Source organism: Musa acuminata, chromosome BXJ1-5 (genome assembly GCF_036884655.1).
Source record: "Musa acuminata AAA Group cultivar baxijiao chromosome BXJ1-5, Cavendish_Baxijiao_AAA, whole genome shotgun sequence".
Classification (NCBI taxonomy): Eukaryota; Viridiplantae; Streptophyta; class Magnoliopsida; order Zingiberales; family Musaceae; genus Musa; species Musa acuminata.
In genome coordinates, this window is record NC_088331.1 from 39,170,725 (window position 1) to 39,185,123 (window position 14,399).

A 14,399-nucleotide genomic window follows, 5' to 3' on the forward strand; every position below is an offset into this window, starting at 1 on the left:
AAACAGGCAGCTACACAAACAATAAAAATGCATTTCATACAAGTCATAATTCACCCTTGGAATGGAGTAGATAAAGTAACACTAAAGCAATCCAAAAGACAAAAAACAAATGGTTCATTCTTCCAAAACTTGCTTTATGGGAACTTGATCAGCTCTCATGTTAACCATTCATTATGGTGTTCCATTATTTCCTAGACATTATTATGATCAATGGCAACACATTGTTCAGCAAAATTAATATACTTAATTCTCAAGTCTATCATCAAATCAAACTCTGAAGTTTTAAATTACTGATAAATCCAATACATGCCACCAATCAAGATGACCTGTCGGCGCGTAAATTAATATCGGATTATATTTATTATTTTTCTATGATTTACTAAATTATTATTAAGGTCGTCTCACCAATACATTGCAACTGGCATTACACATAATGACCTAAACCCTATTTATATTCAGCAAAAAATATTTACCTGAGTTTTTTTTATATGCATATGCAGAGGAAATAATAAATCACAGAAAAAATATTGCTGAAACCTCAGTTAGCCTCTAAGACAGATCTTAGTAGCTCATTTTACCTTGTGCACTGTTCTTGGAACTATCCTGTTTGATACACTGAGGTTTATATGTGACAAGTGCCTTCATTATTTCATTTTTTATATGTACATAATGTAGATTTGTATATTGTATAAATATACTGATGATGGAGAAAGTCTTATACTGATCATCAACTTCCTGACACAGTGCTCTTTGTTTTGGAGTTTGGCACATCAATGGAAAAGAGTTGACAGTAAATACACGGTGGTTGGTCAATTATAATTAATAACATTAAGATTATTTTTTTTATTTGATCAATGATATTAATTTTATTAGAGCTCAATGGCTATGAACAAAAATAATATACCCAACTTCAAAGAGGAAATGGTTGTTCTCAAGAGTTAGGCAGGCATCAGCTTTATTTATCCTTCCCTCATTAACAAAAAAGATTGTAGATTTGTAATAAACTATATTGAGTAGAAAAAAACATGATTAATAATAAGAAAGAAAACCTTATTCCTTTTGATTTAATTCTGCTGCTATAAATAGTCACCTCCTCACTCAACTTAGATTTTTTTTTTTTAATCATGTCACATCACATTTCATCCCACTGTCTCCTTGTCTCCCTTCACACAAGATAAAAACCCTTTTCTCTCTCTCTCTCTCTCTCTCTCTCTCTCTCTTGTTTCACTTGTGCAACACCAGAAAACCAGGATCATCCTCCCCTTTTAGACCAAACAACATCTCCACAGCTAGGGAGCTTTCTCTCTGCACTCAGAAGCATGTAATCCCCCTAAATTCTTTCTCTTTCACTCTCTCGCTTACTCTCTCTCTCTCGGAATCTTTTCACCTACCACCAGGGGGTGTGAGGAATCAAACCAGTGAGGCTTCCACCTTTCTCTCTTCTTCTTTTGATCTCCCTCACCTTCTCTTTTCTACTAACCTGTGATCTACTTAAATCTGTCAGGACCTCTGCTTGTTGAGTGTTCCAACCCTTCCTCGCTTCTGACAACAGATCAGCTGCAGCCCTAAAGGTAACCATTCCATACATAAACTGAACTCCATCTCTCTCTCTCTCTCTCTCTGTATATATATCCACCTGCCTTGCTCTTTCTCTCTCCTTCAAGCTTTGTCATGGCTTTGTAGAAACGTTCTCCGCTCCATCCAAAGTAATCAGCGTGACCATAAGACCATTCAAAGCTACTGATTTATCTTCCTTACAGATGCATGCTTCTTTATCACTTTGACATCCTCATCATCATCATCGTCTTCTTCTAACCTTCTGTGTAGGCGCAAGAATAGTAGACAAGGTAACAGCAGCAAGCAAATCAAGGAGAGAGAGGTCGTTTGATCGGTCTTTGATGGACTTCGTACCTAACCCAGATAGCCCCCACTCCGACAACAGCGGCGGCCTTAACAGCAGCCCCCAGCAGGTTGCGTCCTCCTCCACCGCCACCTCCACAGGAGCGCCCTCCTCCTCCTCCTCCTCCTCATCACCGTCGTTGAGCCGCTACGAGTCACAGAAGCGCCGCGACTGGAATACCTTCGGGCAGTACCTCAAGAATCACCGACCCCCGCTGTCGCTCGCGCGGTGCAGCGGCGCCCATGTGCTCGAGTTCCTCCGCTACCTCGACCAATTCGGCAAGACCAAGGTGCACACCCAGATGTGTCCCTTCTTCGGCCACCCCAACCCCCCGGCTCCTTGCCCCTGCCCCCTCCGCCAAGCCTGGGGCAGCCTCGACGCCCTCATCGGCCGCCTTCGCGCCGCCTACGAAGAGAACGGAGGCAAGCCCGAGTCCAACCCGTTCGGCGCTCGCGCCGTCCGCCTCTACCTCCGTGAAGTCCGCGATACTCAGTCCAAAGCCCGCGGCGTCAGCTACGAGAAGAAGAAGCGCAAGAAGCCCCCGCAGCACCAGCAACACCCTCCGCCGCCACCTGCTGCGGCATAACACCGACCAGGAGCTTAGCAGATACGCCTCCGAGCCTTTCTCTCTTCCAATCTACAGATGAGCTCCAAATCCATATATGATGAGAGTATTAGCTATATCCGTGTGTTAGCCTTTTGTTCTCTTCAAGCCATTAGTATCAGTATCATCAGTTCATGTTGCTTTCTCTTTCCCTGTTCTGATTGAACCTTGGAACATCATATTGCTATATTTATGTCACTATTCCATGAAACATCCCCTCGCCATTACTTGCCTCAGTTTTGTGGAAAGAAGCGCGGTATTATCATTAGTGTGGCTAACAATCCTAAGGCAAGGAGGCGAGTACTGTACTTGGAGTTTGGAGCTCGCTCGTTGCTTCGGTACTGTACTCGAGATCTCTGCTCTCTTCTCTCGGCCTGCACAACCGAGATCCATTTATCTACTAACAGTAAGCAACAAGGAAAAGGACGTCAGTACGACTTGCTCTGGTCTGGAGCTGAGTGATGAGAGCTATGAGCTGAGACTTAGATTCTTGTTGCAGATCAGAAGCTACTGCTCTTCCTGATCTGTCAATCTCACTCTCTCTCTCTCTCTCTCCCTCTATTTTTTTTTCTCTTTATATAGATATCGAAGATGAAGTTGATTGACTTTGTTAGATAATGTTTTCATGCAATTCAGCATTTTGCTTCTCAGTAATTTGCCATGGACTCCTTAACTAAGTGGTGCACTCACAAGCAAATTAAGTTACCATTGGTGGTGTCTTGCAAATGTAACAAGGGACATGTAGACTTTGCTTGCTAGTTTTATGGATTCTAAGGTTACATACACTTACAGGGAAAATATTTTTCTTCTGAAACTACTGAATTATGTTTTTTTTTTCTCTAAATTTCTTATCACAGGATAGAAAAAATGTCTGTAGACATTTGATTTGATGATAGATTTTTGTTGTTGGTGTAAAAAAAATTAAGTTTCAAAGCATGCAAATATGAGAAATCATTGAGACATAGTGCACATATCCATATGATTATATATTACAACTATACTACAAGACAAAAGATGCACTATTCATTGAATCAAGGTAAGTGAAGTTAATAACAACATGTAAGCATATGGAGACAGGCATTTTTGGGAAGTGAATGGTGGATATGATTTATGATAAGACCAGTGGGTGATGGTTTTCCAAACTTCCAATGCATGTTCCTATGTATGATGATTGATGGTTTATTTTGCATGTTTATTTGGAGATTACTCCTCACTAATTAGTTTAACTGGAATAACCTTATCTCCCATGTAGGCATTAATGTGTTATATATATATATAGATCATAGCATTACAACACAATGCTACTTTGTCTCGCATATTCTCTGGCTAAACATAATCACTGTATGATATCAAGTTGCTCATAGACTCATGGGACAATCGAAAATATGTCTGCCAATAAAGTTAATTGCTTGAATATGATTCTCATTGAAATTTCTTATACAGTTAGTAAGTGTTGATTCACACTAGTGTGGTCTGCACCAGTCAAGAGTAGATTCACATAGGAATGTGATGATTTGTTTGGCATTCATATCCTACACCACAAACTATATCTGAGGCTACACCTCTTTTGCTTCTTGTACATGATGCAGCTTGCTGCTGTAAGAATAGGATGAATCTTATTTTGGTTCCTTTTTATTGGTTTCGTTATTGTTGATGCTACTATTATCATCGTAATTTTTTTGTTCTTTTTTACTTTTATCTCATCAATTTCTTCAAGTAAGAAGAAAATTGAAGTCTAATGAGATATTGATTATGCTTTTGTTCTACAAAAACTGATAAATGTGAAATCGATCAAATTGGAAGAGAAAGAAACTTGTTAATAGTAAAACATATCTGTTAAGGTAGAGGTGAAGCAGTGGATCAAAAATGCTACAAAGAAAATTAGCTAAAAGAAGTAGCATTATCAAGATTTACAACCTAATATTCATCAAGAGAGTTCATAGCATCATCTCAGTGAGCACAAATGGCAGTAGCTGCAACTAATAAGTTTCAAGGCTTATTTGACATCCCTTGTGTCAATATACAGAAGCATGTAAATAACTTATTTTGGTTTCCGAAAACATAGTTGGTGTTTGTCATTTCAACTCATTGGATGATTGGGATCTTGTGATCAGTAGTTCTTAAATTAATCCAGTGTGCTCTGTGGAATTGATGCATCAGCAGTGGTTTAAGCAGAAAGATGTATATTTATTTGCTGTAGAATTGTTTCTGGTGATTGTGCCAAGGGATGCTGTGTTTGCTTGCTGATATCAGGATTTCATAACAGCATGAACTCAATAACCAAATTGCTCATCTTAAACATATCATGGCATGATTTCATAAACATCTTGACCTATACATACATACTTTCTTTCTTTTCTATAACTGTCACCAGAGTCTGTGATTGTGTTTGATTGATGCCATCAACCACAGATTTCTTCTTTAGTTGCATCTCCACATGTAATCCATTTGTTGCAGTCTCACAGAGTATGAGAGTATCAAATAGTCCAATGATTAAAGACTTGTTTTGCATGTTTTAACTCCTTGTGTGATTCAAAGCACTTTGGAAATTGTTATTGCAGGCACACTCACTATCTATCTAACCCCACAAGCTTATGCATTAACTTGTTTTCTTTCTTCCCAAATGTTTCACATGTCGATGCGATTGCAGTTATTGTCATTTGAGCTCTTTTATTGTCAAACTGAAGTTAGCTACCAATACACATATCTTGAAATTTATTGAACGTAATATATGACTCCAATTGTATGGAAATTGTATGTAGTCAGGTCATCTATTGGAAGTGTCTGACTCTCACATGATCAACAGTTTCAGATAGTCAAACGCAGATCATCAACAATGAATGTTTGATGAGATGATATCCAAAACATTAACAGGAATAGATTCTAAGAATAATTATGACTTTGTTTTTGGCTTCAGTCTCCATCATTATTGTTGTTTGTACAAAGTTGTGCTATAGTTATTTAGTGTAATGATGCTGATTGTGAATATTTTGTAAGGAGTTGTGCAGTTTGATTCACAAAGGCATTTGGAAGCATATCATAAAGCAGTATAAAGGCTTTGGATTCCTTCCTGAGAGAGAGAGAGAGAGAGAGAGAGAGAGATAATCTTATGGAAATTATAGTGTTGCATCCTTAATTAATTATGTGATTTATATAATACCCCAACTTCATATACTTTTTTTACTGCTGTTATAAACTTTACGATCGATTAAAATCCATGCCGATGATGATGTAATTCTATATTTGTTATAAATATCCTGTTATCGTCTTCGTTCTTTTTCATTCAACCTTAAGGTTAGTAGTATTATGAAATGAACATTTCAAAATATCAATTAACTATTATTTCAAATCAATCGGACACATGTAATCTATAAAGAAGAAAATATTTTTTAGAATATTCTTTATTAAAAAAAATACTTTAATTGGCTAATTTTATAGATGACACTCATGCCAAAGGAGTATCTCATCTCTTAACGATCTGATTGGTTCTTACAGGACAATATTCTTCCACCGAGTTCCATAATATTAATCGGATCCTAACACTACTAATAATAATGTTAAAATATTAAAAGGATAGCCTGAAAGATGTATATATCTCGTTTCCTACATAAATGATGTATTTCTTCTACGTATGTCCATGAGGAGTACAGTTGGGTGCGACAGCTACACGGGCGAGCAGACGAAAGGCAAACCCACACACGTGTGCGCTCGACCGTACGATTTGGCACTCGTGTGATTTGATGGGTGGGTGAGTGCACGAGAGTAACCGCCCTGAGATGACTCGGCAATAGGGACCGGGACCCGCCAGTCCCAGCCAACCACGAGGGGCTTTGTACCCGATGTCGTGCCCAGTCACGGGCCACGAGGCGCGACCCATCACCGGCGCGGTGACACCAACGCCGTACGTGGCAATGGCATGCATCCCACGCGCGCATGTCCGCGTCTTGCGAATCCTGCAACGGTGTCATGTCGGAGACAGCGATGATGCATGGTGGCCGTGCGATCCTCCTCGTATCCACCCAAGCAGAGACGACAAGCTCGAGCTCTGCTAGTGATGGAAGGCCTGCTGATGCATCACAGTGCATTTTGCGTGCTACAGAAGGGTGTTCGTATGATATCTAAGATGAGGACTTGTGTTCCTAACCATGCAAGCGGAAAGTGCGTGCAGGAATCCATCGTCACGATGGGAGTTGTGTCCTCCATGTTGGGGTTTGACCCGTCCGTACGGTCAACCTTCTTCCCCCCGTCCCATTTCTCATGTTTGATGGGTAGAATAATAGTGCTGCAACGCTCATGGTATCGTGCATCAACTTGGCCTGCAAGCTGCAGAAGAGAGAGAGAGAGAGAGAGAGAGAGAGATGCTTTGGCATCATTGATTCCATGAACAACGAAGACAGCTGTGACTTGGGGGTACTTGTTGCTGGTGATGTGCACAGATCACAAAGGACAGTACCAGATTGACAAGGGAAGAGCAGAATAGGAAGGTAATGTAAGGAACAATGTGTCTCTTAAATGCTACCTTCAGAAATTGCAAGCATAGAAGAGAGCAATGATTTCTCTAACAACTTCTCATCATAACCTATAATGATTATACATACTCTTTACTTCATTTTATTTGATTCGGAATGATATGTCTGTGAAGTTTCGACTGTAGTTCGTTCTTTACCTGTTGATACCAGCAATCTGGGTCACAGTCTTGGGCCATCCTGATGAGACCAACCAATAGCCTAATCGATTCACACAAGAACAAGCATTCACATATCAAAAGAATAATCTTTTTGAGTGTGTATGGATGGTAAAATAAATAACCTGTTTACATCAAAGTTGTTGTGCAAGAACCAATAAGATCAGAAATAGACACATACACAGGGATGGCAAAACACTTGTGCAACCGGAGATGACAGTGTTTGTGACATCAATTTGAATTACCATAGATCATACTTGTTTATACTTGCACAACAAAGTCATAAAAGATATATATTACCGAGATTACATGAAACCAAGCTTCGCAGTCAATAAATATACTTATCCCTTATCGTAAAGTTCAACCCCAGGGGTGGGTCTTAGAGACCCCCCCCCCCCCCCTGACTTAAAATCATGAACTGAAAGCTCTTCAGCTGTATCTGTGAGCACGGAGCTATCTGATCCCATGCAGCAGCATCTGAAACATCTTTAAGCAAAGCTCCTATGTCAGAGCTGAATACATTATAAGTGAGATACTCTCGTTTGCCCACACAAAACCTCCACACCAGACAGTCCCATTTAGAGACGATCAGCATTAATGTCACATTGGTGAGGAAAGATGGCATCTTTTACAAAATTGTCCTGAAAATTCCCAACCGAAAGAACCGTAGATACCTCCTCTAATCAACAAGATAATAGTGCTCCTTTAACCATGAGGAATTATTATACCATTCATCATGGATTCGTACTCTTCTCTGGCCAAGGAGTTTGCAAGATCAAAGACGCAATATAAAGATTTCGGCAGAGCCTTGCAAGCATCTCTGCAGAAAACAAAGCAAAAAAAAAAAAAAAAAAAGTAAGTTAGTATAATCAAGTAAAACAATGTGTCAAGTTTTGTATTTGCACCCAACAGCCCGGATAGTGTTTCAGTATCAACAATTTACAACTACCATTAATTCCAATTCCAAGAATAATTTCCATCAGGCTGTGGTGCACAAAAAGAAAAAGGCACATTGCTAGTGGAATAACCGGTGGCAGCATCTTCACAGAAGGTTTTGTTTCAGAACAGCATAGCTTTTTTCTTTTCAGCACATATGAAGAAGGTCCTCTTGCACTTTGGAAGAGAGAGAGATGGCAAATTTTAACTTAATAACTGGGCCAAGACAATCAAGAGCTTCAAACAAATTCTGATATATTCAGGACGAAATCTCATCTCATTGCTTAACCAAAACACAATACCTCCCTGTTCTTCTAAGAATACATAACAGCAAAAGCAGCAGTGACAATGCAAAAACCATTATGGACGAGACAAAGTTACCATGGATCCATGGTGGTTAAAGATGAGATAAGTATTATGAAGAAGCGATAGAGTTATAGAGGAATCTTCTATATTTCTCTCAAGAATTTTTTTTATAATTTTAAAAATTCTATCTATTTCATAACCCTGGGGTTTATATAGTCCCCAAAGATATATTACATTAATTATCTTCAAAATGAATCATTCTCTTTCAAAAGATTCTTTCAAGAATCAATAACCAATTTGATTTGTTCGACATTTAATTTATTTATTTTTTTTGATGTAATGAATCTCCCTTTTGATGCAATGTAATGAATATTTCTTTTGATGAAATCAATCCCTTTATGATACTTGAACAAGTTAAATTCCAACATTTTCCCCCCTTAAACTTGTTCAATCTAACATGTCAAGTTTCTTTCGAAATTATTGAATATATACATCTTTGACATCCATTTGTAATATTTTTCATTTCATTTGAGCTGCTAGAGAGATAAGTAATCTTACTGTCTCCAGTCGAGCAATTGATGCAAATATTTCTTTATAGTTAATCCCATATTATTGTTTGTATCCCTTTGCAACTAATTGAGCATTGTATTTCTCCACCTCTCCTTTTGTATTTCCTTTTGTTTCGTAGATCCACTTAACATAGATAACTTGATGGTCTTCTGGAAATATAGTAAGCTCCCATCAATCATTTTTGTTAATGACATGAATCTCTTCATTCGTAGCTTGTCGTCATTTTTCTTCTTTACAAGCTTCTTCGAAGGTTAATGGATCATAACCTTCTATATTGTTAGTATCAATCCTTTGAGTCACATCATATAGCTCATGAATCAATCATGTCCTTCTTATAATTAGACTTCTTGAATTATGTGACCTAGCTGATCTAGGTGATGATTCCGGTAAAGTCACTTTGGTGCTTGCTTGTATTATATCATCCTATTCTAAAGTTATAGCTTTCTTATGTTGCTCATCACTTTTTCAGTTCCAAATCTGTTGTTCATCAAACTCAACATCTCTTGATATCACAACTTTATTTGTGATAGGATTGTAAAATTTATAACCATTGGAATTCTCAGAATAACCTAGCAAAATGTATTTATGACTTTTATCCTCTAATTTTATTCTCTTTTCTTTTGGTATCTTCACAAATGCAATACTTCCAAAAATTCTCAAATGATCAACTTTTGGTTTTTGTAAGCTTCATGCTTTTTCTAGCGTAACATTACCAATTCGTGTTATCAGAAACCTATTAAGCAAATAAACTGCACAAGCAATAGCATCTCCCCAAAATTCTTTAAGAATTTTTCTTTCCTTTAACATACATCAGACCATATAAAGGATAATCCTATTTTTTCTTTCTGAGACACCATTTTGTTGAGGTGTATATGACATGGTGAATTGATGTAGAATTCTATTATTTCTACAAAAACTTTCAAATTCATTTGATATATATTCACCACCCCTATCTGTTCTTAAATATTTAATATTACAATAAATTTTTTTTTCAACCAAATCCTTAAATTCTTTTAATTTGCTTAAACCTTCTTTCTTTTCTTCTAACATATAACATAAGTTTTGCTACTATGATCATCAGTAAAGGTAAGAAAATACCTGCTTCCTCCAAGTGATACTGGATTGATAGGGCCACAAACATCTGAGTACACAAGACCAAGTCGATGCCATGCTCTTTTTGTTCTTCTTATTGAATCTTGGATTTTGATGATGAAATCAATTATAAATTATTTGATCTAATCTATATGTTAAGAAAAGTATGCAGAATTAACTACGATAGCAGTAAGTGTTGAATCTCGTATTTTGATGATGAAATCACTTGATATGTGTTTATGTTTTAATCTGCATTTTGAGTGACGCAGGATGCTCCGATCAGGATGAGACAATTAAAGCATGAAATTCATGTTATGCCGGAGGAACATGTCAGAAGATTGGACGTTGGGTCGGAGGATCAGTCGACGTATCAACAAAAGGCTTCGGGCCGTGGACTTGGGCATCGAGCCAAGAAAAGAGGGTATTGCACCAAGGATATTGGAGTTGCAGAGTCAACTGGCCGATTGGCCAATAGGTCGCAGAGTAGGACAATGCGCTAAAGAATCGAACGAAGCGTCGAGGGACCAATGACATGCCGGACAACTTGGTTAATTGTTTAGGATTAATTATCTCGATCGAAGTTTTGTTTGAAGTGTGCAGGATTAATTATGATGGAAGAAAGATATACAACAGGAGTTACACCGGAGTCAAGACTATGATCACGTTGAGAGTTCGAGAGCTCGACGGAAGTCCGGACGGTCGTCGGAGGTTCTGTAGGAACAAATCCGAGAAGTCCAGGAGCTTGCCAAAAGAAGCTCATCGGAACTCACAAAGTGGATTGTCGCAAGTCCAGGAGTTTACCGAAAGTCCGCAGGAGCATCATCGAGGGTTCATCGGATGATCGACCGAAGTTCGTCGGAAGCTCGCCGGAAGAAGCGATTGATGCATCGGAGCAAGTTGCAGTAAATGTCTTAGGAAACATCGTAGTTAGCACAATGATTAAGTTAGAAATGGGAGGTGATCCCATTAACTTAATCTTGGGGCAATTAGGCCCTTGAAAAACCTAAATTGTGCCGAATGGATCAACCCATTCGGACCCTGATTTCTGTAAGATCCCGAAATTTCAGGAATTGACAGTTTTGAGCTCGGAATTCAAACTGGGTTAGGGCCCATAAATACCCCAGCCTTTCAGCACTAAAAGGGCACCCAAAAAAACCACCGAAATTTTGATTTTACTTTGTGATTTTTAGAGCTCAAAAGTGTTGTATGAGTTGAAAGTTCTTCTTCCTCTTTTCTTCAAAGTTCTAATCTGTTAAGAGAGGAAAGAAAATTCTGTAAGTGTTGTCTCCTAAGCCCGTCAAAAGGAGTGAAACTGTAAAAGGGTGGTTGGCCTTTGCCTATTGAAGGAAGGCCTCTAGTGGACGTCGGTGACCTCATTGGTGGAGGAAGCCAGAAGTGGATGTAGGTCAAGATTGACCGAACCACTCTAAATCTCAGTTTGCATTTACTTTGAGCATCTTATCTTTACTGCAAACCTTCTCAAAAGCTTACTGCCTTCTGCGCATATACGATCGTGTTTCAAGCTCTGCATTTTCCGAATCAGCGTTTAGACATAAATCATTTTTATCGTACGAATATCATATTTCAGTTTGCGTTTACGTTCTGATTTCTATCATAACTGCAAACTGCCTTTATATCTTTGCTTTAACTGCATCTCACTTAATTAATAAAGTGATTTACGAATCGACTTTCTTACCGAAATCGCTTTTATCATACTAATGCAGTTTTCAATCGTCGAAGGTTTTCCGCTGCATTAATTCACCCCCCCCCCTCTTAGTACTCTTGATCCTAACAGTAAGACATAAAGCAGGGTTTATGCTAGAGTCAAGATCGAGTTCTCATTGGGAGTTCGAGAGTTCGTCGGAAGTCTGGATGTTCATCAAAAATTCTGCCGGAACCAACCGAGAAGTCCAGGAGTTTGCTAAAGAAGCTCATCAGAAGTTGCCAAGAAGATCTCATAAAGTCCAGGAGCTTGTCGGGAGTCCACCGAAATATTGTCGCAAGTTCGTCGGATGTTCGTCGGAAGCTCGTCGGAAGAGAAATTGACGTACCGGAACAAGAAGCACTATAATCATGTCTTAGTTATCATAGTTAAAGCGTAAATTAAGTTAGGATTGAGAGGTAATCCCACTAACTTAATTATGAGCCAATTGGGCCCTTAATAGGGCTGAATTGGGTCGAATTGAGCAGCCAATTCAGCCCCTGAAAACATGGCCAGCGGTGGCACCACTTGGAAAGCAGTGCACCAGGCTTTTTGGGCGGTGGTACTGCCGGTAGCAAAATATGCCAACGGTGGTACTGCCTCTGTCAGGTGGTGGTATCGCCTAGTGTCAGATCAGTGATGGTAGTATCGCCTAGAAATGGCGGTGGTACCGCTAATACCCCGAAATCTGGGGATGTGATACTTTTTGGCTCCAATTTTGAAGCCATTGGAGCCAATAAAAACCTTACCCTTTTCTACATAATAGGGCATGAAAGTATTGGCTTATCTTGAATTCTTGAGTCTTAAAAATATTGTAAAAGTCAAAAAGAGTTCTCCTCCTTCATCTCTTAGCCTTGTAACCATCCAAGAAAGATGAGTGAGACTTATAAGGGTTATCTCCTAAACCCGGGAAAAGGAGAAAGCACTGTAAAGAGGTGTTCATTCTTCACCTATTGAAGGAAGGCCTTTAGTGGATGTGGATGACCTCGTCGCAGGAATTCGAAAGTGGATGTAGGTCATATTGACTGAACCACTCTAAATTCTGGTTTGCTTTTTATTTATGCAATTTACATTCCTGCAAACCTCCTTGATCTTCTCTTACACTTTTACGAAAGCTTTCAAGTTTAACTTCTCTCCAAAATAGATTGAATTGAAACCATTTTTGTCGGAATCGGTTTTAATCGAAATGAACATTTTTCTGAAATCGCGAAAGTTTTTTGCTGCACTAATTCACCTCCCCTTTTAGTGTCGCTCTTGATCCTAACAGTTGGTATTAGAGCAAGGTTCACTCTTATTTGGTTTTAAACCTAAGAGAGATGACATTTGCTAGCAAACAAGAGAGTTATTCAATTACACATCCGCCCATGTTCAATGGGACGGATTACACATATTGGAAGACTAGAATGAGGATCATCCTAATTTCAATGGATTTTGAACTATGGAATATTGTATAAAATGGATTTCAAAAGTCTTCTCTACTAATGAATGATTGGAATGAGTTGGAGAAGAAGACTTTTGTTTTAAATGCAAAGGCTATGAATGCCTTATTTTGTGCCTTAGATAAAAACGAGTTTAATCGTGTGTCCATTTGTGAACCGACATTTGATATTTGACACATACTCGAAGTGACTCATGAAAGCACTAATAGAGTGAAGGGATTAAAAATCAATCTTTTAGTGTATACTTATGAGTTGTTTCGAATGAAACCGAGTAAGACCATTGGAGACATGTACACCCGATTTACGGACGCCATCAATGGTCTAAAAGGACTTAGTAAAATTTTTTTCGGATTTTGAGCTTGTTAATAAAATTTTAAGATCTCTTCCAAAGAATTGGGACCCTAAAGTCACGATCATTCAAGAGGCCAAAGATTTAAATAACTTTCTTCTTGAAGAACTAATCGGGTCACTAATGACCTATGAGATGACTTGTAATGCTTATGAAGAGCTAAAGAACAACCTTCCAAAGAACAGGAAGGATATGACTATAAGAACTCAAGAAGACTACTTGAAAGAAAATTTAAGTGACGAGGACTTTGATGAAGACTTGACACTATTAACAAAAAGTTTCAAAAAATTTATAAAAATAATTTAAAAATAATACTAAAAATAAAAATGAACCTAAGAAAGAACAAGTGATATGTTATAAATGCAAGAAATCGGGATATTACAAGAGTGAATGTCCCCAAGTAAAGAAGAGAACCAAAGAAGAATGCTCTTAAAGCAACATGGGACGACTCAAGTTTATCCAAAGAAGAGGAGCCAACCAACACCAAGCAATTTGCTCACTATACACTAATGACCATTGGAGATGAGGTAATAAGTTCATTTGATACAAATTTATCGTTTGATGAACTTTTAAATGCTTTTTATGATTTATTTGATGAATGTAAATCAATTAGTAAAAAATATAAATTATTAAAAAAGGAGCATGATTCTCTTGTTAGTGATTATAATAGATTAAAAGTTAAGCACAATGATAGTTTAGCTTCATGTACGAAATGTGATGAACTAGAAATACTTCAAAAGGAAAACTTGCTATTTAAGAAAATCTTAGAAAAGTTTGAGATTGGTAGCAAATCCTTAAACATGATCCTTGCCAACAA

General features: G+C 38.2%; 1 protein-coding gene across 1 annotated transcript; it reads left to right on the top strand.

Moving 5' to 3' along the window:
• Positions 1–1,210: 1,210 nt before the first annotated feature.
• On the top strand, positions 1,211–2,717 carry LOC135674223 (protein G1-like5). Its single transcript, XM_065183851.1, has 3 exons — positions 1,211–1,418; positions 1,505–1,571; positions 1,828–2,717. Exon 3 carries the CDS (start codon positions 1,899–1,901, stop codon positions 2,484–2,486), a length of 588 nt encoding a protein of 195 aa, XP_065039923.1. The 5' UTR covers positions 1,211–1,418; positions 1,505–1,571; positions 1,828–1,898; the 3' UTR covers positions 2,487–2,717.
• Positions 2,718–14,399: the final 11,682 nt, after the last annotated feature.